This window comes from Elaeis guineensis, chromosome 8 (genome assembly GCF_000442705.2).
Source record: "Elaeis guineensis isolate ETL-2024a chromosome 8, EG11, whole genome shotgun sequence".
NCBI lineage: Eukaryota > Viridiplantae > Streptophyta > Magnoliopsida > Arecales > Arecaceae > Elaeis > Elaeis guineensis.
The window spans coordinates 5399247-5426764 of record NC_026000.2 but is presented as its reverse complement, the minus strand read 5'-3'; the positions used below and the strand labels follow the sequence as shown (position 1 = coordinate 5426764).

The following is a 27518-nucleotide window of genomic DNA, read 5'->3' as shown; positions in this document are numbered from 1 at the left end:
CCTTTTTCTTTTCTTTTCTTTTTCTTCTTCTTCTTTTCTTCTTCTTCCCGCGGCCTCCCTTGGCTGAAACAGGGGAAGACCGTGAGGTCTCCCCCCCCGGTGGCTCGGGCTCCGGCGGCTTGGCCGGAGATCCGACAACGGCCGGCGATGGGGTTCGGCCGGCGGTGGCCAGCAGCGGACGGCCGGCAGCTCTTTTTTTTTTGAAAAACAGGGGATCTTCTTGTTCATGGATTTTCCGACGATCCTGACGGCCGGCGAGGAGTCTAAAACCATGGGAAGAAAGAGAAGAGGGAGAGGAAGAAAGATTGAACCCTTATCTGAACTCCGGTGGCCTCTTCGACCTTCAATTTTCAGTGAACACGAGAAGAGGCTGCCGCGGCTTCTACGGAGAAAAGGAGAGGAATCGAGCTCAACGGTCGTCGATGGAGGCTCGTGAGGGAGAGAAGAGTCTTATTTATAGAGAATCCTAGAGTTCTAAGAGGCCTAAAGTCCTTCTCCGATCGAGATTCATCGGAGAAGAAGACTCCCTTCGGGAGTCTCCTTCCGTCCTCTTTTTTTTTTTTTTTTAAATCTGGGTTATTACATTCTCCCCTCCTTAAAATAATTTCGTCCTCGAAATTAAGTTATGTTGTTCGAGATACCTATTTCAAAGTATACATTCTTCATGTCATTCTCAAGCTTACGATAATGTCATATATATTATTTATTTCTCATGATCTTGTTATAACAAAAATTATTTGAAATCTCAAACTCATCCCTTCTTATTGATTTCTCAACTTTTTGAAGAACTGTAACATTTTGGACTTGTATTAATATACTACCATTATTTGTCTAATACATTTCACTCGAAATTCATAATTATCTCAGACTACCCTTGATAGAAAAATAAATAAAGGTCAAACATCGGACACTCTTCACAATCATCGATTTCTTTCTTCACTTGATCTTCCAACAAATTTTATATATAGACTCTCATCTTAAGAAAAATCTCAATCTTCTATGTCAGTTTAAGTAACAATATTAAATTTTTTTTAAAAAAAATATGAGATGTATGTCAGGACATTCTAAGTTTGAACTAATATCAGAACTATCAAGCTGTTAATAAACTTGAGATATCTAAAATTTTTTGGCCTTATCTACAATGAAGCAACCTACTGACAAAAATTATCAGGCTATGATCAGATTAGATCAAAATTTACAGCATCCTTTCATTATCAATAAAATCTTTCCTTATTTGCAACTAATGTATTCCATCATAACTTTTGATTTAAAGGATTAATATTTCTAATCAATTCAGACCATCACGCTTTTGCTGCGCACTCTGATCTCAACTTACCAAATTATATAAGTCCATCAAAGATAAAAATATCCTTATATGTTAGATCAATCCAGGATAGATCCAACCTTCAAATTTTATATAAGACTTAGGACAAAATTTAAGTTTCTTTATCTTTACTACCTTTGGGTATAGCATATAAAAATTAAATCTTGATCCACTTCCTATATTTGAAATCATTGCATAAGTTTCATCACTCTTCAAAAATCCGATATGTCTAGAATTAATTGGAGTTAACCTTAGATTTATCTTACAATCATTCAGATAATTTCTAAATCAATCTTCCTTTTTAAAAGAATTAATTCTAACTTGACAACTAAAAGAACTCAAGCCAACATCCTTAAGTAGAATCAACTTGATTATTTCTTATAGAGCTCTCTTCATCACAACCCTTAATATTAATCGATAAATCCATAGAAAATCTTGTCCCTTGTATAAATCATTCAAAATTTAACACTAGCAAGATGTCTTAGTTCAATTTTTAAAAAAAATCTAAACTTTGACTTGAATAATTAATACACTTCACCATCTTCAACAAAAAAATTAATCCACAGATAGTAATTCGAATTATTAAAGATTTCATCATAACCTGTATATCATACTCTGACAAAATATTTTTTTTTCTTTAAATTAACAACAATATCAAAATACTTTTGATCCACTTAGAAAAATAAATTTTTGACTTGAGATTCAATGCAACTTGAAAGATCAAAGAATCCTATTGAGAATATGATATTTTGAGTAACCAAAGATTTCACCAAAATATGTATCTCATATTCTCATAATAAAAATTCAAATATATTTTTTATTTAAAATTGAGTTTCTTATATGACCTCTTATGGGTTCAGTGTTCAAAAATATTTCTCTCTCATATGATGTAATTTCTTCTTAGACCATACCCTAATTTAACTTTCTTTGATAAGTCCAAAATTCATAATGCTCAGACAATTATCATCGAAATTAAAAAATATTATCATGATCTTCAATCATATAAGTTTTACATTCCAAAATCCTCTAGTATACTCAACATATTTTATCAATACCTCCCACTTTATTCCAAGGTCAACTCTTTTCATACTTAGGTCAATCTTACTAATTGAAATCTAAGATATAACTCATCAATTTTATTATATATATCATATGCCACTTATACATAAATTTCATCTTAATATCTATTGATTCGAAATCTAAATATTAAATCTTCTCTTTTATATCTATCATGTTCTTCATGATCATAACCTAAGTTCAGATATCACTAGAATTACAATTCTGAATAATTATAACCTTAAACTCAAATACCACTTAAATCATATTTCCTAGTGATCATAACCTAAACTCTAATATCATTCTATCATACCTTTAATGATCAAAATATTAAACTCCGATATTATCAATCATACTCTAGTGATTATAATCCCAAAGTTTTGATATCACTTATATGATAATCCCTAGTGACCTTAAACTTGGGCTCTAGTACTGTTCTGTCATATCCTAATCACTTGTATCATTGTCTCCGAATAAACGTAACCTAAGCTCTAAGCTCAAATGCCACTCTATCACATCCTACTGATCTTACTTAAAGTTTTAATATCTCTTTATAATCTCTGGTGATCTCAATCTAAGCTCTGATACCATTCTGTCACGTCCCGAACCCAACACCCGGGTCGGATACGTGATGGCCGCACACTCCTTAGAGCAAGCCTTAAAGAATATGCAAGGCCAAATTAAATCATTACAACCTTATCAACCATAATATTTAATTTCAATAATAATTCATAAAATCTTGCATAATTACAATTTAAATTTCTTCAATCCTCTGATTAGGTACTATGACACTCTATCTATCCATCTGCTCACCCATAAATCTAAGCCATAGCCAATCATGAACGTCCTGTATCTCTGAGAAGAAAAGAAAGATAAAGGGGTATGAGCTTTACAGCCCAGTAAAAATTTTCATATCACACCAATATAATAATATAATCTGAAAATAAAAAAATAAGCAATAACACATAAAAGTCGATGTTCACTGTCCAAAATACTGCAAACATTTATAGATTATCTGTGTTATCAAAAGAGATGCATCATCATATGTTAATAAGAGAAACAATTTTATTCAACGATTGTTTCATGTCTTATTTTTCTATTTTCTTCTATTATCACATCGTCTTTAATCCTTTTCTTTTTGGCTTTAGCTTTAGCTTTGGTCTTGGCTTTGGCTTTGGACTACCAGGATCATGCGACGATCTTTTATTTGGATCGATTTCTGTAATCTTCCTCGGATCGAAATATTCATGATCTTTCTCAGATCAAAGTGGCCATGATCTTTCTCGGATCAAATCATTCATAATCTTTCTCGGATCAGATTCTTCATGATCTTTCTCGGATCATATTCTTCCACATATAAGCCTGTGGGGGCTATCCCAGGCATAAGCTCCTGGCAGGCTATTCCACATGACAAGGTCAGTCCAAACCACAATTCTCTTTCTTCTTCATTTTCATGAAATTATAATATTTGACTTCATTAATCAATTCAAATTTTGCAGTGTAATAAATATGTCATACCCATATAATCATGCCATCAATCGCTGATACATATGAATTGATATAACATACTCATGCTCAAAATCACATAAATAAATAACAGTATCTCAGATATAACAAATTCATCGATCTCAAATCCAACGATGCAAAATCAAGGAAATAAAACCAACGGTAAAATAACATATATAATAATGATCATGTACAGAGATTCTTACTATTATCGGTGACTGATCCAAGCACAAAAATCAATATTCTTCTTTGATTTATGAATTCTTTAACAAAATATTCCACTCGATATCATTTGCAGACAATCATCTCTTCATAATCCTGATCAAATATAAAGATCATATATGGAGAAAATTATCGATAATCAATCCTAATAACATAGATCGAGGACCTCTCTTAGGATTAATCAAAATTAGGATTTATCTAAGTATCTAGATCCTCTACTGATCCATAAGACTTCTAGAGAGAGAAAATCTATGAAGAGAGAGAAAATTTTAGAGAGAGAAAGTAGAGAGAGAAACTTTCGTATCCTTCCGATGAGGCACTCATGATCGAGATCATCAGAGGTCCTATCAGGATGACTCAATATGAATCAAGTGTTACAAATTCCGAATATGATCGGACTGGGATCAGATCTACCGCACGAATTTCGGAGCAATTTCAAATCATTATATTTTTAATTCAAATATATCCTAAGATCTGTGATGCAATCAGAGAGAGAGTAGAAAGATTCTAGAGAGATAAAATCTACAAAAAGAGAGAAAGATCTAGAGAGAGAAAATAGAGAGAATCTAGAAAGAGAAAATGTAGAGAGAAGGTAGAGAGAGGAGAGAGAAAATTTTTCTCTCTTCTTCTTCTTTTTATTTTATTTTATTTTTATTTTTATTTTTCTTTTTCTTTTTCTCTTTTTCTTTTTTTTTTCTTTTTCTTTTTCCTTTTTCTTTTCTTTTTCTTTTCCCTTTTTCTTTTCTTTTCTTTTTCTTCTTCTTCTTCTTTTCTTCTTCTTCCCGCGACCTCCCTTGGCTGAAACAGGAGAAGACCGTGAGGTCCCCCCCCAGTGGCTCGGGCTCTGACGGCTTGGCCAGAGATCCGACAACGGCCGGCGATGGGGTTCTGCCGGCGGTGGCCAGCAGCGGACGGCCGGCAACTCTTTTTTTTTCGAAAAACAGGGGATCTTCTTGTTCATGGATTTTCCGGCGATCCTGACAGCCGGCGAGGAGTCTAAAACCATGGAAAGAAAGAGAAGAGGGAGAGAAAGAAAGATTGAACCCTTACCTGAACTCCGGTGGCCTTTTCGACCTTCAATTTCCGGCGAACACGAGAAGAGGCTGCCGCGGCTTCTACGGAGAAAAGGAGAGGAATCGGGCTCGACGGTCGCCGGTGGAGGCTCGTGAGGGAGAGGAGAGTCTTATTTATAGAGAATCCTAGAATTCTAAGAGGCCTAGAGTCCTTCTCCGATCGGGATTCATCGGAGAAGGAGACTCCTTTTTTTTTTTTTTTTTTTTTTTTTAAATCTGGGTTATTACAGTTATCGAATACAGCTTTCCGCTTATGAGCCAAAAAACTTTAGATGTTAATAGGATGGGCCAATCAGTTTAGTAAACAAAGAGTTCGAGAAGAGTATAAATACAAGGAAGTGTGCTTAAACATGCATTATAGAATAGCAAACATTATAGAAAAGCAACAGAGAAAAAGCATCACCTTATGCATCAAGAATTTGGTTTTGTAATATTGAGGTAAGACTACCAACAAAAGGAATATCATCCAAGTTGAATCAAAAACTTCTTCGCCCCATCCTCGTTTCCTCCTCTACATAACACTTAAACTTCCATATCCAACAATATTTGGATGATGACCCTGTCTGATCATTTCATGTTAAATGGAAAATGCTCCTGTGCATCACCTCGACTGCCATGACCATTTACTATACAGCGGAGGTAAAAATAATTAAGAGAAAGCTTCATCTTGGTCCAATGTTGCATGAACTGCTCTCCTTCTCTTGACCGTTCCCTCCTGCAAAGAGCAGAAATCAATATGTTCCGGGTGATCAGTTCATGTCAACGTAAGTTCATTGCTTCCATGACATCTCTATCTTTGAAACAATCATAGAATAATGTTGCATGTAGTATATTATTAGGCGGAACTCCAGTCTTGTGCACCTTTGGTAAATCTCCTCTACTTGGCTTAGCTTAACCATTTTGCACAAATCTTTTATAAGTGCAGAATATGTGACAATATCAGGACCAACCCCAACCTCAATCATAACAAAAAGAAATTGCAAAGCTTTAGTGACCTTCCGACCTCCCCTTGTCAAGAAGATCCATTGCAGCATCCGGAGGCTTCCAATAGCCATTCAACAAAGCACCATAAGTAATCTCATCAGGCAGAGTTGGGTGTTGACAGCCCACAATTATACTCAGCTTGAAGTCTTTGACGAGTTTGGATCCTCTGCAGGGCATGTTTTGCACTGTAGAGGCTGGTGCATTGCCCATCTTGGAGATGCATAGCCATCGTCGATATCTCGACCTGTTGTATTTGACATACCACCATTGTCTGGCTTGCCAACACGATGGGCAATAGCTGTCCATCTCTGAGATGGCAACGTGTCATCCATCCAAATATGCACTAATATCTGTTCTATAAAACACGCACCGCAAAGGATCTGAACTCACCTCTTTGCCATGTCGCGATAATTAGAAGCCCCTTCTACCAGCAATGGCCAATATGTGAGAACCACATTAACATAACATGCTAGCATTGAAGCTTGCTATCTCATAACCTTTTATAGGTTATATTGATTCAGCTCTGTTTCTTTCTTTAGAAAATTCTGAATTCATTCTTTACGCTCCTTGCCATATTGCGATCGTTAGAAACCTCTTCTATTAGCGATAGTCAAAATGTGAGAAGCACATTAATATGACTCACTTGCACTGGAGCTTGCTAACCTCATATAAGCTATATGGATTCAGCTATGTTTCTTTATTTTCTTCTATTTATAATTACAAAATTTGTATAAACTTCATCAATTTTTTAATTGCATTGTATTTGGTACTATGAGGATCCATGCGAAACTATGTTCAACTCTACGTTGACTCTACATTGAATAAATTCAATAATATTTTCTAACTAGCCACTTTGAATAAGATCCTGTAGTACTATAGCTACATATAAAAAGGAACGTGATCTGTGCATTGCCTTAGTAATCATACTCTTGACTCGCATATTAGAAGGTCCAAGATTCAGGGCTTAAATGGTAAACCCCAGTTCTATTCAAGTCTTGAGTGGCAGACCAGCTTAGGTATGAGAAATTCTTTATACACCACCTACGGTGTAGAAAGACCGATGTAGAATGCACTGTCTTATCCAATTGAACCACATAATCATCATTTTTCAACGAGCATTTAATGTTCGTAGTTCTACTTTTTCGTTTGAAATTTTGAATGACAAAAATATTTTTTTCTTTCTAAAAAAAATTGACATCTTATATCAATATTAAAACATCCTGCACATCATGTTATAATTTTTTCACATAATATCATAAAGAGAAAAAAATATTTTCATCATCAAAAAATTTCATATGAATTTTTTATGAAAAATTTTATATGAATTTTTTATAAAAAATTTCAATGATGAAAATATTCCAACTAAAATTATGATATTCTGCACAGAAAATCATAATTTTGACGCAGAATGTCATAATATCGACATAAAATACCATAATTTTTTAAAAATCAAAAAAATATTTTTATCATTCAAAATTTTAAATAAAAAAATAAAATTCATTAAATACACATTAAAAAGCAATGACTATATGATCCAATCCAACAAGACGATGCGTTCCACATCATATTTTTCATACCGCAGATGGTGTACAAAGAATTTCATACTTAGATATTTATATATAGGTGAAACACATTCCAAAGAGCGTCTTTAGGCGGTTTATCTTTGTCGGTCATTTACCACCCACACTTGCAAATATTAAATCAGGGACAAGCTTGATCAAGGTCACTTCAGATCACGATATGATCGAGAACAGTCGAAAAAAATATAACTAAAAAAAAGACCTTCTAGCCTCGCGAAATACACTTATTTAGAAAGCTCTTGATGCTGCCAAAAAGGACCTGATACAAAGCAGTGGTGTGCTCATGGTGCTGTTTTTTAAGAAACGATCACCAAAGACAAAATGTAGCCGGGGAAATATTTACATCAGTTCTACCAAAAAAAAAAAAAAAATTACATCAGTTCTCTCACCCTACAAGAATTGTATGCTTAACTCTTATAGGCAAAAAGTCCATACAAAGTTCTGACATCTAGAATAAGCCATTTAATCTAAAACAATATAAAAAAAATTATATACGCCATCCAATTATTCATTTGAACAGCTGCTACCCTTCACAATCTGAGGGGCAGATAACAGACGTCTAATACAAAAAGGAAAAGAAAAAAATATACATATAAAGGCAGGATACTGTTTTTCAAGCATTCAAGCATATACACTCCTCAAAATTACTATGGAGCCTGTATCCAAAAACCAAAAGGACTCCAAGCCCTAGGTATTGCCGTCAGAGTGCAAAATATCTTCCCTGACTATAAGGTAGCTAGGAGTTCGAGGTTAGATTAGTTTTCCCTTCTCCAAAAACCTCTCCTATGCTAGCCATTTCAGAGAGACAAGCTTCTGACATCAGCTTCATCTGATTGCTTCTGAAATCTGAGAAACCATCACAGGTGATTACATAGACAGTGAATTGCAAAATCTGCTCAAATAAAGACTAAGTGCATCCCATCATTTATTTTTTTGCTAATTAATTAGAACACGATTGACCTGCAGTGTACTGCAAAGAAAAATAAATCGGGTCTTTTTTTGGTAGCAAAATAAATTGAGTCTTAATAACTAGTTAAATCCTTTGATCCTATAAGTACTTTTTGTTCAAGCCCTCTCTAAAGCACAAAGGATCTAGCATTGATTGCACAAACATTTTCTAGAACAACAACAGACACAAGCATTCTTGCAAGCATAATATGTAGGTTGACTTGAGTCACTTTTTATGTTATTTCAACAGCAAAAAGTAAACTCATCTACACCTATTAAAAGTCCAAGGAATTTAAGCACCATGTGGAAATAATGCCCTGTTGCTTTCTAAAACAAAATCATTATATAATTGAGGCCTAACATTTTAATTCAACACCAGACCAAAAGCAGCCAAAAGATTGTGACAAACAAAAACTATAAGCCAGCGGAAACAAGCCCACCTGTACATGGCAATCAGAAAAAGATAATTGGCGCCAAGGGGAGAGGCTGACAAGTACAATATATCAACCAAAGCCAAAACCTTCACTAGCTTCATGGATGGCAAGCAGCAAGCGTTCTTCTAACTGCTCCTTGGAAGAATACTCTGGCAGGTCTAGCTGGTTGAAACTGCAATAGTATATTATAAACTTCTGAGTAACACCAATATTTTGAAAAAGCAATGTCCTACTTGTCACATAACATTGCAATACTCAAATGCATTATAGTTTTGCTCCTTCAGTTAGCAAGTCTAACCAGGTATGGGCAGATGGTAGTCTCTCTGGAGCACCATATGCCTTGTGAATCTGAAAATGTTGAGGGCCAGAAAGACCCTGCAATGCTTTAAAGCCCTCTAAGGGAACCTGAAATGGCCATAAGCAATCCATTTAGAGAGAAGACATCAATAGTAACAGGGACATCGACCATGACTGCTGATCTAAATTAAAAATTAGATCAAATATTTTGCTTTTCTTTTCATCGGAAAATGTTAGTTTCTATGCAAGCATCAACATAAAATATGATCAACTTTAAGAGGCCACGTAAATTCAACCTTGACCATCCAGTGAAGGTCAATCACCAAAAAAATCAAGAAAAATATCAAACTCAAGGATAGTCAAAATGAGGTTACTAGCATATCAAACTCCAGTAAACCATCCTCATCTAGAATTTACTTTATGCAATTCAACCTGGATTCTAATGGTGTGTGGGAAAGAGATAAGAACATCTGACTGATAGACATTGATGAAAATCATGAGAAAGGATTTGAAGATAGAGCATGAAACCTTTGAAGACAAAGCATGAAGGCTGAAGCCTTTGAGAGGAATAAGAGAGTAAAATAACTCATAAACAGAATGATTAGATCTAAATGACATTTAGCTTTAGAAATTAACCAGAATTGATTTTAACTTTCTGAGCCACAAGTTCCAGGAGTTGTAAGCTCTGATGTGGCAAATCATTTCATCTTTGTAAATATATAATCATGCAAAAGCTACATAATAGTGCAGGACACCAGATAGACACATGGATTGCTTAAGTTCGCCTTTAATTCAATTTGATTTTTTATGTTATTCCTTTTTATCCATTTTATAAAATTTCCTTATTTTTATTTTCTGAGAACAATTCATGTAGGTGTCTCTACAAGCACTCACCTTCAACTTCATAACCTTAAAACATTACATATAGCTTAGTTTTTATTACTTGCTGAATATAAATGCTAGTTATTTGCAGTGAAAACTCATCCACTGTAGGGATACACATGTTAAAGTAATTTATGGATCTAGAATAATATTTAACAATTCAAATCTTTCTATATATGAAAGGGAGTTCAGAGTTCCCCTTTTGTGACACTTGTCGGAATTCTGGGAGTCTAAACTCCCCCTTGTCAAAGCCAAAAAAAAAAAAACAATCAAAAAAAAAAAAAATCCATCACCATTACGTCCCATCTCCATCATTTTTACCCATCACATCCGTCCAAACTCCCCTTTGTCAAACAAACCCCCCCCCCCAAAAAAAAAAAAAAATCACTCCACCCATCACGTCCCATCTCCATCACTTTTACCACAAAAAAAAAATCGCTCCATCACATCTAATTGCATCCCATCAGGATGTTAAAATCGTCAAGAGGAATAGAAGGAAATGGATCAGGGAATAGACTGAAAGAAAGGGTAGCCGGAGTGAAAGGAGTACAATAGATAGTATTTGGGTAGACAACATCAAATCTAACGAAGAAAAAAAAAAGAGACAAGATTGTTTATTGGTTTTTTCCACCATTTCCGTCTTAGCGCATTATTCCCACACTTTTTTTTTTTTGTTTTCAAACAATTTTTTTAAAAAAATTATGTTGTCATCTTTTTTTTATAAGTTGTGTGATCATTTTTTTTTTAACAATTATGCGATCATACAAAGATTAGCGTCTGGTCCACGCCATTATTTCTTTACATGAAGCCTAACTGGGTAGGTTGTACTGAGTATAAGGCTCTTAAAAAAAGATAAAGATAAAAATTTTCATGATATTAATACTCCATGGGATTAGACTAACCTGTGGAACGCATTTCAAAGTCCTTTTTTAAAAAGAGAGGAGATGGTCGTAAAGTGGAAGTGGGATCCATGCGATGCACTGATAGATGAACTGACCTCAGGAACCACCAATCTATCCTGACTCCACCTACTTTTCTCTCTCCATCTCTTCTTCTTGGACTTCTCATCGCCCTTCCCTCTTCTCTTATTCTTAGAATTGAGGTCAAAAATATTTAGTGAGATATAATTGGGAAGTACATGCTATCAATTTTATGTTATTTTCTTCGTATTTTATACAATCCTGCTGCATAACACAGGTTTCATACTATAGTTGTAAGCATGATTATTTCTCATAGGAAGCCAATATATATATCCTACAAAGGAAAAATGATTTACATGAGCTCATCTTTTCATGTTGTTGCATGCCAGCATCCAAATGGTAACAGGCATGGATACAGCAAGTTATAATATTCCTCTGAGCCAAACTCTAGCTCCATCTATGTTTTGAGAGTGTAACTGATCTACTCAAATATTCACTAAAACATGGGACAAGCCGCCACCTTTTCTTTGATGATTGATGGATCGAACTTTGCTAAATTATTTTCTTCATGAACAAGCATGTGCCTTTCTCAGATACGAATGCCCTAGCCAATTTTAAGTTCAATGGATGACAATACTATACCTGACTGATTATCAACTGAAATACCAATCATGAGTTTCCTTGTTTTATTTGGGAAAGTTCATGTTTCTTTTGTTCCATACTAAGAATTAATTTCAAACTTGGTCTTCTTCTCTATAGAACCTACTTATCAATCCTAAAATACCATGAATGAAAGGTTAACCTAAAAGGGATCAATCTTGATGATTATCACATGAAAGCTATGCACAAGCTTCACCTCATTAAGCAAAGTTTTTTGCAACATCCAGCATCAATTCTTGAACTTGAAAAAGTAATAGCAAAATCTATCACATAATAACCTTATGAATGTTAACATTATTGTCACATCATAATTACCTTGGATGTTCCAGTTACAAATTGAAGCAGTCTTGCCATATCCTCCTTGTTAAATGCTTTAACAACTTCCCAGAACCATTGGATAATAGGAGATGCAGTTGTGTAGCCAGTATACTCTGTGTTGGCTTTCAAATCATCAACTGCAGGCACCAGGGTGAATCATAAAGATGAAAAAGTAAATGGTAAGACTGCTAATAACAGTAAAAAAGCCCAAAGCACTCACGATCGATTTCTGGAAGTCCACTAATTAGAAGCTCAAGCTCCTTGTCATTAAATATTGAAATAAGTTCCCTTGGAACTAATTCATTGAAACCCTCTAAAAAGGAATTAATCTGAGGACGAATAGCTGTAGTCAATATGTGTTCGGCCACAAGGTCCACATACTCGTGCTTTGTTTCTTCTGTAACTCTGATATTCCTTCCTCCAGGTTTAAGCTCATAGTCAGTAACCTCCATCACACAAAGGGAAAAACAGTTAGTTGGAACAAGCATGCATACTAATCAGAAATGAATTACAAAGGCAAATGGTGATAACAACTTTGGAAGCCTTGCAATCTGCCTTTGATTTGCATTCAACTAATTTTCAACAATTAAGAGAAAACTTGCCAATTAGTCCTGCAGAAATTAACTTAAACTATATAGCATATTCAGATATTGGATTTTGCTTACCTGATTTTTCTCATAAAGGATGTGTTTTTCCTCATCGGCATCCATGCTAAATGTCAAATCAGGGATATCACTTACATCATTCTGTTAAAATTCAATACAAATCAGTTTGTTTATTAAACATAATCTGACAGCAGACCAAAACACTATACACCAACCTCAAGCATCCACTTCAAGTTCTTGTAATAATCAGGATCAACAGCTTCTATGTCGTGATAAGTCACTTTCACACCAAGAATGTGCTTGTAAAATGAGCGAGTAAAGTAAACATCCAAAAGTTGACCATCAAATAGTGCTTTTGCAACCTGCAGAATTTGTTGAAAATATAAAATGATAAAGAATTTTAAAAAGAACTACCATAATGAGAATGATCACATTCAATAAAGAAATAAGAAATATATTATACTACCACACGGCCCACAAACTTGAAATAGGAAAGATGCTCTGTTTGGTAAACAGAATTTGGATTAGGCTGGAATGTTGCATTATTCCCAACAGTAGTGAAAAGCAAAGCTCCTTTGTCAAAAATGACCCTTGAGAGCACTTGATACCATTCCCTTGTCAGCCCACCTGCATCAATCCCCTCTTCTCCCTGAAATTGTACAGTCAACCGACCTTTCAAGTCTTGACTGGGACGCAATCGCAGCTGATTGTACGAATCCTCCAAGACATATGCCCGGCGAACACTTATCCGCAGAGGAGCAGAAGGGTGCTGGTCATGTTGTTGTCTAATACGTGACCGAAAATATGCCCTCTTGTTGTCAAAATCAATCAGCCTCGGTACTTTTAACATCATAGACAATGACTTTTCAAGCAAACTTGGATTTTGCCTTATAAAAACATTCAGAAGGCGTCGATGCTTCTCTGCAACCCTCGCAAATGTTATAGTGCCAGTTCCACCGCACTTAAGGGATGGTGACAATGAAGTACTAGCAAATTCAATGACTTCTCTTGCAGTCCCATTGTTATCTGGCATTGCAACAGTTTGGTTTGTCTGCAGCTTCTCGCACAGAACAAAAAAAGCTTCTATGAATGGCAACAGTTGCTGTGTGCCAGGAGGAAGAGGTGGAGAGAGAGAGGAAGAGCCACCAATATCACCGGCATCTGGCAAATGTACAGGAGAAGAGAAAGTTGAACTCTGCCCTAGCTTTGCCTCGGTAGTGCTGATGCAGTCACTTAGTTCTTGCCATAATGGCTCAAGAGCTGCATTTAGGTTCCTTAGTATAGATTGTTCCTCATGTTCCTCATCAACATCTTCACCCTTTTTCTCATCAACTGAAGTGAGTGCACCAAGTGCTTGTAGCACACGCAAGACTGCAGCTCCAGCCATAGAACCAGCACTTAGTCCCAGCATTTGTGTATTCCTCAAAGTTATGAGCTCGGAAACAGCAGAAGAACTCAAATTACGAGCTAAATCTGCTAGCTCAGTTGCAAAGAATTTTCGATGGGGAGAAGCAACAGATGCCATTTTTTTAACTACTTCAGCAGCAAGTGAATATACTTTATCTGAAAGTCTGGTTAATACATAAATTAAATTAGTCACCGGGGCTAATTCAAAGGACACAGCGAGGACTCAAAACTAGTCACCACATGAAATACGAAAGTTTCAATATGCAAATACAGCTTCTAAGACCTGCACTAATATGAGGATTCCAAACTAGTCATCACATCAAACAGGAAAAATAAGATGCGCAATTACAACTTTCAGAGATCTGAACTAATATGAACAAAACTGAATAAATATCAAATGCATTAGCCAGAAAAGTCCAGACAGTAAAAGGTGCGGTGCAGGTCAATCATGTGAATTATTCAAACATGACGTGAGTTAGTTTCCAATTTTTAAGTACCTGAACTTGAGAGAAGAAATAAGCTAAATTGGAAAAAATCTTGAATAGATCAAAGGATTAGGAATTCTTTCACAAATATGATTAGTCTAATATTACTATTTTTCAACAAAACGACAGATAAGATCAATTTCTTGAATTTTGATAACCCTTTACTTTTTTTATTGTAATCCAATATTTACAACATTGCCGATAACCCTTCAATACTTGGGGATTAACAAATATGCAAAATATACACCACCTTCAAGATCAGCCAAAATTTTAAGAAGAAAAAATAACAATCTACTAAAGTGAAATTCTTTGTACACCGCACTCGGTGTAGAAAAAATGCACCGCCCCTCTTGATTGGGCTATATAGCCACCACTTTCTAATGCACATTTAATGCTTGCAATTTCACATTTTCGTTTAAACTTTTGAATGATGAAAATGTCCCCCCTCTTCTGAAAAAATTATGACATCCTGTGGATATATTATGACATCCTGCAATCAAATTATGATTTGCTGCACATGAAATAACAATTTGACCATAGGATGTCATAAGAAGGGTATTTTTTTATTTAAAAATTTCATAAATTTTCAATGATAAAAAATGCTCCTCTTTATGACTTCTAGAAGAAAAATTATGACATCCTGTGCAAGAAGTCATAATTTGACCGCATAATGTCATAATATGGCCACGGGATGTCATAATTTTTTCAAAAGATGAGCATTTTTATCATTCAAAATTTCAACAAAAAAGTAGAACTGCATGAATTAAATGCACGTTGGAAAGCGTCGAAAATTTTCAATGACAAAAATGTCTTTCCTTCTTTATGACTTCTGAAAGAAAAATTATGACATTCTGTGCAGGAAGTCATAATTTAACCACAGGATATCATAATGTGACTATAAGATGTCATAATTTTTTCAAAAGAGGAGAGGCATTTTTATCATTCAAAATTTCCAAAGAAAAAGCGGAACCATAGGCATTAAATGAGTGTTGGAAAGTGGTGGCTATGTGGCCCAATCAGATGAGGCGGTACATTTTTTCTACACCAAAGAATTTCCCATCTAGTAAAATGGCCAAGTGTTTTGCTTCTTAGCACAGAACTAACCCTCTTTATCTTTTTAATGAAGTTTTCCAATCAACTATTCATGCAAAGATGGATGACCTTGGAGAGAAGTATGTCAAGCACGGCCCTTTCTCGGCTAGTTGGTGAATTACCTTCTAATTTCTCATAAGAATCAAGATTCATAGTATTCTTGTTTAAATCAGGATTACAATGTTTAATAAGTATTGTGGATGTAAGAAATTACTGATCACAGAAGTGTTCTATTAACAAATTATCAAAAGCAAATTAGCTAATGGATGTGCGTTCTATGGTGGTACAATATTAGAGATGATAGCTGAAAAGTAATTTGAGTATATAATGTTGTCTTGACTAAACATTCCAAGAACATGAGGGAAAAGAAAAAGGGAAAAAAGGAGTGATGCCTCAATGTCTATAGGAGCTTAAATGCGTCCACTTCAACAAATAGAAGGGAAAATGTTGAAACAAACCAAATGACAGTATGAGAATTTTACCAATTTGCACCAACAGGAAACCTGGTAATAAGAATAAAAGGCCAAGAGGGTCCATAAAACCAACTCAAACAGTTGGGATAACACCACTGGTTGTGGTTATGCATAGTTACTACATTGGCATGTGTAAATGCATGTGGTATTCTGTTTTGGCATATGAACAGTAAAGCAAAGATACATGACACATGGTGTTTCTCTTTCAATACTGATATACTTGAAGGCTGTACATAAATATTCCGATCTCTACTTAATGGGCATCCTCTGTGCCTAACCATTTCCAGGGTGCCTAAGAGAGAGGCAATCAAAAGAAGCACATTTCACAGCCAATGTGTTAACACAAACCAAATCCTCTGTGCCTAACACTTCAACAAACAGAAAGGAAAGTGTTAAAACAAACCAAATGACAATTATAAAAGTTTGGGTCAACAGGAAAACTGATAATAAGAATAAAAGTCCAAGAGGCATAAAACCAACTCAAAGCAGTTGGGATAACACCACTGGTTGTGGTTATGTATGGTTACTACATCGGCATGTGTAAATGCATGGGATATTCTGTTTCAGCAAGTGAACAGTAAAGCATGGATACATGAACACCATGGTGTTTCCCTTTCAATACTGATAAACTTGAAGGCTGTAAATAAATACACCTGGCTCCACTTAATGGGAATCCTCTGTGCCTAACCACTTCCAGAGTGTCTACGAGGCAAATCAAAAGAAACACATTTCACAGCATGGGAGTTCATTATCTCAGTTTGTTCAATTGCTAGGGCAACAAATATACCATAAAGCATTAGCTTAAGAAGCAGTATATGTAGCGGGAGTGGTAATTCATTATTGCAAATTTGGCCAGTACAGGGATTGCACTACTTAATTGACATCGAAGTTCCAAGCATGATCAGAACCTCAGCAAATCAAAGAAGTGGCTTTTAACAAAATATATTTCTAGATAAATGTTGGTTCAAAATATTTACCCTTCATGAGCAAGGATAGTGCACAGGTTGTGTAAATCAGAGTCAGGAAGCTGTAAAAGAAGATCATATTGGCTCACAGGGTTATTCCTGCCCAAAGATGGCACCGCCGGGCAAGAACCTTGATTCTTCTCCAGATCGGGGTTTTGTTCTAAAGTGGAAGAATCTTTTTGTGTGTCTTGAATCGCAGAACCATCTGCAGCTTGTCCAGAGGGAGGTGGGCAATCAATCTTTGAGACAGCATTGTTAACTACTACTTGGATCAAAGACATAACCTGCACAACAGACCAAATCCTGTTGCATATGCAAGTAAAATGCAAATAGAAATACATCAGCAATCCATCATAAGCTTGTGAGTACCTGCTCAAGATGTGCATTGCTGCGCAGAAATAACGGTCTGTTCAAAAGCTTCAAAAATATAATTAGAGGCATAGAACCCTTGGGTGATGTTTCTGGAACACTTGATGAGGCCTTTGCCTCAAAGATTTTCTCTTTACTTTTTTCCCTCTTGTTTTCTGAATGGCTAACGTTTGATGATTCTGAGGTCAACGCACTATCAAAGTCAAAAAGAATGTTTGCAACAGAAGAGTGATTTGTTGCCAGGTATGTCAGAATTTCAAGAACACGACGAGACACGAGAGGTGGAAGGCCTACAAAATAACAACAATGAAATGCCACAAAACAAAGATAACAGAGGATCACCCAAAAGAGAAAAAGAAAAAAGACAACAAAATGAGATAAGTAAAAGAAGAAACAGAGGAAATACCATCTGAGGGTTGAGGTCGGCCATAGACAATATTCCACTGACATCCATAAAGCCGCTGAGAGATCATGCTTGCTGACCCACTATGCCCATCAGCCTCAGGTCTAACCATATCTACTAAAAGGCCAACCAAAATATTACGCGTAATACTATGTGCACATAGGTTCAGTAGAAGTCTTTGGAGAAGGCCTTTGCCCAGGGGCTGCCAACAAAATAAATGCCAAAAAAAAAAGTAATGCCATATTAGTCCAGCACTGAAATTACCACCATAAGTAGTTTGTTGTTGTCCTGCTTACAGCAGGTCAAAGGAAAGTAAATCTCATATATAAATATCCCAAAAGTATTAATGAAAGAAAAAATTTCATAAATGAAAGAAAAAGTATTAATCTAAATCTACACTGCAATGAGGGATTAATTGTAGCCGGTCACAATATGATTCTTCAAGATAGTACATGATTTGAAAACATCGGATATAGTAACAACATCGTACAAGTACAAGAAGTTATTGGTAAAGACATAAAGCAGACAAAAGTTATACATGTTCTTAAAGTTATTTAATTTAATGAATTATTCGAATGAGATTCTGCAGAAGTAGACCTTCGTATGTAGTTAAACTGCAAATTTTCAATCCCCTCTTTTTTCAAACAACGCAAAACCAATCTAAATATGAGTTATAAGAATGTAAGTAAAATGCTTTACTATTTAATAAACTAAGTGAAGAGGACCGACCAGATGTTCCAACAAAGCAGCCAAACAGTTACCTATTAAGGGTACCTAGGCAATTAGACTACAGTGACATAGGTCACTCTCAGAATCATGTCTCAACTAACTGCAATGAGATCTGAACCACATCAAAACCAATACAAAAATATGTATAGGTATATAATCACAAAGAAATTCTAGTAGAATAAATAAAATACCTGAGCTAATCTTAAAAGGCGAATGAGAGCTTTCAAAGCATTTGCATCCAAAAGAGGCATTCCCTCAATTTCTTTGATCTTCGAGCTGTTTGCAGTGGCAGACACTGCTCTTCGACCTATAGTAACTCCCACACCTCTATCCATTACTATCTGCCTGTCAATTGCCAGCCTCCTACCACCAAGCCTATGGCTTCCTCCAAAGAAGCTGCTTCGAGGATGGTACCTATCTCTAAGCATTTGGGCCTCAGCAAGTAAAGCTGAAGGTAATGCGGATAAAACTGCTTCAGATGAGGTAAGGAGTACCTGCAGTAGGGAACGGTAGAAAAGGTCATGATTCTGACCAGAAAATATAAATTAATAATTATCAAAGACATACCTCCTCACGTAGATCAGGAGGGAAAGTAGCTATAATCGAAGCATTATCCATGTCAACCGGTTGCCCCTCCGCTTGCTGAGAATGCATACTTCTTTGTGCTCGCTGTTGAGCCAAAACTTCAGCTTGGATATCTGGAGGAAGAGCAGCTAAAAATTCGGGATCTATTTCTTCTGCAGGTGGTGGGACATATGTTGCAGCTTGGGCAGATTGAGGTTGGGAAATTTGCTGAGAAGCCAGCACTTCAGCACGGAGATCCTCTGGCAGTGCCTCCAAAAATGTTGGATCAATTGCATTTGTGCTAGAAGCCTCATTGCTGACATGGACTTGATCAGCCTGATTACCCTCTTGAGGAACTGTTGGATTTAGCCTGGCAGATAATTCATCTCCATTAGAAGCAGTTACAGGGCTCTCAAATTGATCCCCAATGGTGTCCGCTCCATTCATATCAATATCAGCACTTGCAAGAGCTGAACCAGCATGAGCATCACTCAACTCTGGCATGCCAGAGCCTGAAGAAATAAGGGCATGACTACTAGAATGGCTATTCAAAACTGAGGGTCCCTCTCTACTTTCATTATGAAATTCCAAATTGTGAGGATTGGCAGGTGCTTCAGAACCATCTAGCATAGGGTGATCCAGACTTTGTAAGTCAGCAGATGCTATATCCATTTCGGGAATAGTATCTAAAGGCACAGTGGTCGGGCCAACTTCTTCCACAGGTCCTTCCCCACAGAGCATGGTCTCACTGCCATTTCGTGCAACATTCAGATCATCAGGAAATCTTTGCCTTATTTCTGGTGTCCCTTGACTCTCCTCTGCTCCAACAACTGACTGTGCATCAATTATTCCATGAGACAGGTTTGGAAGGCTTGTATCAACTTCAACAGGCAAGTTCCCTGGCTGATGCCCTGAACTAGTCTCTAATTCTCGATGCTGTCCTTCACTTGGTTCAGTGGGAAGATAACCTGCCACAGCTGTATCCCCATTGGCATCTAATAGAGGTGATTGTTGGTTAGCCTGTCCTGCAGAGAGATCAGGCTGTCTCTGAGCTGAAAGGTCATCGACAGAAATTAACCCACGCAACTGAGACACAAATTGTTCCTCTACTGCCTGTGCAATAGCAGAAGCATGGCTACCTGCCTGAGGCAGACCATCGTCAGTCCACCGACTATCACCAGCTCCCCTTCTTCCACCAATATTCAAAGAATCCATGCCGAGTGAGAAATCAATTAAAGGAGGGGGTGCAGTACCAACCAAACGGTCACCAAACACAGTTGCAGCAGCATGTTCGGATGGAAGTCCAGCATCTAACATGTAGAAATGGGCTCCATCAAAACCTCCAAATGATAAAGCTTCCAAGTCTCTAGACGAGTTCCCACTAGCAGACCACATTGAAGCAACCGGCTCCCCTAATTGTGAAGGTCTCACAAGTAATGGATGTTGGAAAGCACTTCCCTCAAGCCTTGACCGAGAAAGAAAAGTCCTGCTACTTTGACGGCGGCGTTCTATACCCAATAGACGACGAAGACGGGATATGTCATCATGAAAGGTCTCTGCAGCAATATCATTGAAACTGCTTGCATCACCAGGTCCCCTTAAAACTCGCAAGTGATCTAACCCAGATAAACCATCCCTCCACCTCACCTCTATGACACGATTATCAGGGAAACCATCATCTTCCTCATCAAGCATGTCATCATTATATTCATCACCCATACCATTGTCATCATGGTCCTCCACATCTGTATCAGCTAAAGACATTAATGCAGCTCCTTCTTCTGCTATCTCCTCATCCTCTTCCTCATCCTCCTCATCTTCATCATCATCCTCACCATCCTCCCCTACATCCTCATCATCTTCATTGCCCATATCATCGTCTGTCTGGTGTTCAACACGAAAAGTCATTCCGACCTCATTTGTGTTTGGTAGTGTCCCACCTTCATCCATGTCCTCATGCATATACTCCAAGACGTGTCCAACGGAAGCATTAGTGGCAATGTTTTCCTCCCCATCAACTCGCATATCCTGCCCTATAGACTGCTCCGTATTTGTCCCATGGCCCCTATCATTTTGAGGAGATTCATGAATCTGCTGTTCTGCATGTTGTACTGTAACAGTAGCTTCATGCTGAAAGTTTGCATTTGGACCATGGTTTGCAGTATCAACTTCAGAAGTAGTCTGATCTACAGTTCTACCATGTGTTCCAGAAGATCTTTTCTTACCAAGCCCATCCAGTTTAAGCACTTGATCACTAGCATTGGCAGCTCTTGTAAGACTTTCTAATGCCTTGAGTATCATGTTTACAACCTTTGGAGCATCTGGGTGGTCCAAATCTATCACTCGAAGGATACCAGAAAGTGACTGCACCATTCCTCCATCTATCATGGCCTTGGCAAAATCAGGTGAGCATCCAGGACCAGGCAAGTTACTGGATGACAAATTTCTGGACAAAATGGAATTTACTAGATTAGCAAAAGCTAAAACCTTCTTGTCAGGTAACAAACTGCTCTTAGAGGAGTTGCCTTCTGAATCTAAAATATAAGAAAATGCTTTCACAATTTCCGAAATAACTCGTCTGCGCCCCTCAGTAGATCTGCCGCATAACACTACCAAGAACAAAGATGCTTTTTCAGACAATTTATCTTTCCATTCATCTGAGGTTTCAGCAGTTCTCTCAGAAGACAACGGAAGTACCTGATGCAAAATATGATGCACTATTCCACCATTTCCAGGGCCACCTGTTAGCACAGATCCCCGTACCTGGCAAGTCTCCACATCACGTCTCAAGATTATGCTTGCTGCATGAACATACATAAGAAGTATGTCGCTCATCAACTTCAGAACAAATGTCAACTTCGCCAGCCATGCAGATCTTTCAGAGAGGCTATCATCATCCATCTTCTTTGTCTCATCAACTTTTGATTTACCCTTTTCTTTTATAGCAGGTTCATCAACTTCCATAGGAGTTATGGAACTAGCACTTTCTTCAAGTTTCCTTGCTGACGGAAAGCTCGTAACAATCTCCAAAAGTTGATCAATCACCTGGGAAAGATTAGCAGGAACTCTTTTATGGCTTCTAGAACATTTGCCTGGGGTATCATTAGGTTTATTCTCAGGCATCTTAATAGGCTCATTAGAAGGGACCCCAGTTTCAATGCCACAAGCTTTCATTTTGTCCCTATCTTTTTCTTTTTCCTTCAACAAGACTATGTTCATCCTCCCTCCTGATGACTCCAACTGGCAAACTGCAGCTGCGGCTCTCATAAAGATCTCAGGATCTCTAGATATGACAGGCGCCATGGATGTCAAAAATATGCGAGGTGAAAGACGGCCAGCATGTCGGCTAAGAGTGCCAGTAAGGGTCTGCCTGATTTCCAATTCCATAGCAGTTTGTAAAGTTTGAGGATCTTCGATGAGGTGCCGAACAATAACAGATGCTAACTGTCAAACCCAGGGAATATACAAGTTCTTGGAAGACTAAAAATAGCGGCTAAACCTCCAGTTTCAAGGAACTGTGTTGCTATAGCATGCGTTTTTGTCAAGCGTGCGCATAATTGTAGAACAGCCTGCATAGCTACTGCTGGAACATGCTGCTTTATAAGTTCACATGAGATAGCCAGTGCTCTCTGACTCTCCTCGAGAGAGAGATAGCCAGTTGACTTCCCTAAAATCTTCTCAAACACATTGCCAGATTCTCTCTCATGGCCGTCTAACACAGATTTTTCTTCAGTGGCAGATGAAGGATTTGCCAAGGAGATGTCCGCTCCAGATGAATCAGATAAGGATCTAGAAGAACCTTCAGCAGTTTCTGTATTAAATTTAGGTCCAGACTGCAACATATTATCAATAATAAGCAACAAAGCACTTACAGTTCTTGTTGCTGAAGGCTCATTTCTGGACCCGTTCCTTACTCTGAAGTTAGCCAGTATATCCAGTACAACAGAAACAACACCATTTTCTGCAGCAATTTCCCTCGTGCTACTGTCTTCACTGAGAAGCAGGGCCAAAATATGCGAAATAGGACATAGTGCACTGATATCCTTCGAAAAATCTGATGGGCAAAGCTTAATCTGCTGAATGAGATACAAGGTCACCCTTGGACGGTCCTCCCCTTTGTTTCGACTGCAAAGTGTCACTAACAAATCTGTCAATGGAAATGCCATCGAATCACTACTTTGAAACAACTTCATTGATGTACCAAGAATATCATCAACTGGGGGCATCTCCACCACCCTCTCTTCAGCAAATGCATTTCTTGTCCTATCATTGCTATCCTCTTTGGGTGTTTCTGATGAATTTCCCAATGATAAAGCAAGTGCCTGAGCAAGCTGAACATCCTCCTGCACAAATTCCTCAGGATGACTGAACAACCAATCTGTGGCCATCTCAACACTATTTGTTCCCACACTTCTAAGAGCTTCCTCAGCTCGAGCCCTGGTAAAACCCATCTCAACTATAGTGGCAACAGTAGATTCATCAAGCGGAGGTGTGGTGAGCCGTTGGCCAGTGCTTCCTGTGATTCCATTGCGGCCATGCTTCAGATCTCCAACACCAGAGTATATATGAGTAATAATGGAAATCATGGAGGTAACAAAAGCTGAATTACAATTAGGAAACATAGGGTGGTTCCATACAGGAAGGATCACATCTAGAACTTGTGATTGCAACATGCGAACAAATGCCTCAGGGTCCCTTGGAACAGAGAAAAGATTAATAGATAATCCAGCCACAACAGGTTGAACAAGAAGCTGAGCCTGAGATGGCAATGTTGGAGATAAAAGCAATGAAGAATTGCAATGATATTCCAGCAAATGACAATAGCTTTGCAATGTATCCAGCAGCCAAGAACTGTGAGATACCTTCTCATCAATAGAGAGTCCTTGATCAGACCCACCAGTAGGGATAGATAAAGGCAGAGTCCACAGTAACTGGCTTGTAGCCTCAAATGTAGTCAGAAGCTCCTTAAATGTTCCATTGGCGTAAAAACTGTTCACCAATGTGGCATTGCATGTGCGGCGTCTGCTGTCAAAAGTAAGTGCAGCCATGTCTTCTACAACCTTCCCAAGATACCGGCATTTCACAGATAATGACATTTCAAGGCCAGCAATAGAATGTCCAGAATAACTAAGGGCATCAAAGAAAAGTATCGCAAGAGCAGACACAAGGCTCTTTGATGCAGGACTCAGGGAACTGGGATCACCTCTACGACGAGTAGATAATCCTTTCACAAGAGTAGCAAGGAAGGAACGCAGAGCTAAACCAAGTTTAGTTAGAAGTTCCGAAACAAGGATGTCTGGACTTCTCTTTTTAGTATACTGAATCAGGGAACTCTCTAATGTGCCGATGGAAATTTCTGAATCGGTATGTGATGCATCCATCTGCCGGCTAATCCTACCACCACGTATCCGTGACAATGCATGTCGGCCATGTCGATGCATACTTCCAGCAGAACGTACCACAGACACAAAATCCTGTTCTGCACTCCAACGTGATGAAGATGTATTCCTTATTGATACAGGGTTCATATATCGGACTACTGGAACAATATTTCCATCATCATCACTCTCCCTTCCTGGTACATTAGATGCAGAAGAATCTCCACTACCAGCTTCTTGATCAGTATCCTGCTTCTCATCTATCTTGGAATCACTAGATAAAGAGATCTGCCATATTATTTCTTTGTAAACCTTACCCAATTCCTGCAGAATATCAGCATCTGCAGATCCCAACTCTGAGACCATAGAAGTTCCCTTCAAAAGAAAATTGGAAAGTGACAACAGCCCCTCTAAACTAGAGAGACACTTCAAGATTTCAGTTTGTTTTAAGCAGTCAATATCAGCAAGCTTAGTTCCACAAACTGATGCAAGTAATTCATTTGTCAACTTAAGATGTTCTCGGATGAAAGAGCAAACAGCCTTAGCCAGAGCAGCAGAATGCTGAGGTGAAAAGTTTTTAAACGCAGTGGATATACTCTGACCAACTGACACAGAAATTGGCAAAAACTGAAGAGTAAATAATTTAAGAACTGCTTCGATACCCTTTTTCTCAATGAATACACGGCATGTATCTGCATTCTGAAGAACAGTTTCAAGAAGACGAGCAGCATTGCTTATACACTCGGGAAGAAATGACTCTATGGTCATTGACGCATTATCTGAAGATGCCTCATTCAACAGTTCAGAATTTCCCATCTTCAATGTTTCTCCTTCACCAAGTGAAATAAGCTTCCCCTCTTCTAGGTCGGTTTCCATGGGAACAGGAGTACAAGAGCTCAGTAACTCTGTTGAAGAACAAGACTCTAAGCCAGATCCAATTTTTGATATTGTATTCAAAATTGCAATAAGCATATCAACTCCAGAAGCACGTAGGGAGGATGCATGACGCATTAATTCATCCAATCCACTGGACAAGGTTCCTGGTGTTTCTCCACTGAGGGCTTTTAAATATGACCTCGAAGTGAAAATTTTCACGAAACACCTTAGAGCATCATGATCCTTCACCAGTTTAAGACCAGTGTTGTTAAGACACAATGCATCCAAGCACTGGGGGATACACATTACTGCTTCAGCAGAGCAGAGAACACCGCTCATGATGGCATCAAGAAAAGCCCGAGGCAAATCAGCTGCATCAAGGGCAGGAAAACATGTAGGATCTTTATGTATAAGATCACTCATAACATTTGCAGCAAGTGAAAACACTCCACCGCCAAAGTCTTTTGCTCTCCTGAAAATAATGCACAAGCATGGTGGCAATACACTCTCTTCTGCGCCATCAACACGAGCAGAACTACCAGGGACATAAGTTGCAAGTGATATCGTCCGGAGTAATGCTTTCATTAACAATTTCCGGTGATATGAAACCAAGGATTCAGAATAAAGAGGTTGTGTATCTAGCTCAGATGAACTGCCCATGACTTGCTTGCCCTTATCAATATACCGAGGCTCTTCTCCGTTCTTTATTGAGACCTTCTCAACATGTGATACTTCAATCTTCAGACGTGCAATAGTATCATCCAGACCACCTAAATCTCTGAATAATGCAGAAGAGGGATTATGGAAGTCTAAGAATCCCTCTATCACATGAACTGCAGTATTAACAAGCTGTACGTGTTGTGGATTAGTATCTTTAAGAAGGGGCAAGATGGTAGGTATAAATCCTGCTTCCTGCAGAGCTAAAGAACCAGGAGTAGATGAAACCAAAATGGAGACGAGAGATAGAAGTGCTTCAGCAAAACCAATAGACCATTTTGTGGAACCGCTTGTAATAGAATCAACTGCTTTGTGCATGAGACTGGGAAGGATTCCACGATGGCCACCAGCTGTTACAGAAGACAAAACTGTAGGTTGATGAGATCTATCCTGACAAAGAGCAACCAATGACTGAATTCCCAGGATTTGAATTTTCTCAGGAATTTCATCTTCATAGCTTAGTAAAGATAACAGTTCATTGATAAATTCAGGTTGATTGTTAAAAAAAGCTGACATATCATCAGCATCATTGCTTGCTTGAACAAGAACAGTGAAGGCATATAACCGGATACGGATGTACTGATATCGAGCAGCTAAAGAGTCAAAAGCCCTTGCAAATCTCAACCTTGTCAATAGCGAGAATCGTAGACTGGAAGGTATACCGTACTCCTCTACTAACTTATGGAGAAGTGCAAGATCACTCTCATTGTAACAACTAATTTTTGGCATATGAATGACTTGCAACCCCTGTTTCTCATGTTGGACAATATTGGACTCTTTTGATGTATCATGAACAGCATAGAACTCAAAATGAAGTGTGGAGCCAATCTCGGACGCAATGGAATCGCAACCATTTTGTAAAGAACAAGCTATTAGTCCAATGCCTTCCTCCCTGCCCCCCCACCCTTGTGAAAATGCAAATAACTTTGAAGTCAAAGAAGCATCTCGTATGGAGCACTTCCCAACTGTTTTCTTCAAAAATGCAGTCAATGTCTGAAGGCTGGCCTCGACAACATCTGCATCAGTTGAAGCTAGAAGAGATGACAGATGCTGCTGCATTCAATAATGAGAGTAAAACAAAAATATCAGCTAATAATTACATAGGAAAGCATCATTTTCAATTTGAACCAAAACATATATTGAACTAAAAAACAGTGACGTCATTATAGACCATGAACCTTAAAAATCATAAAAACAACAGAAAAGGCATAAAGCATGCATTGTTTAACTAAAAATAAATGAATTACAAGA

General features: G+C 37.7%; 1 protein-coding gene across 1 annotated transcript in view; it reads right to left on the bottom strand.

Moving 5' to 3' along the window:
* Window positions 1-8206: 8206 nt before the first annotated feature.
* LOC105050650 (E3 ubiquitin-protein ligase UPL1) overlaps window positions 8207-27518 on the bottom strand; it is a 29172-nt gene continuing 9860 nt past the window's right edge. The window contains 14 exon segments of the mRNA XM_010930749.4: window positions 8207-8591; window positions 9134-9299; window positions 9426-9532; window positions 12202-12341; window positions 12425-12650; window positions 12870-12950; window positions 13025-13171; window positions 13276-14380; window positions 17244-17515; window positions 17601-17890; window positions 18007-18205; window positions 18924-19226; window positions 19300-22742; window positions 22745-27320. Of these exon segments, the coding sequence (XP_010929051.2) occupies window positions 9197-9299; window positions 9426-9532; window positions 12202-12341; window positions 12425-12650; window positions 12870-12950; window positions 13025-13171; window positions 13276-14380; window positions 17244-17515; window positions 17601-17890; window positions 18007-18205; window positions 18924-19226; window positions 19300-22742; window positions 22745-27320 (10992 nt within the window). The 3' untranslated portion in view covers window positions 8207-8591; window positions 9134-9196.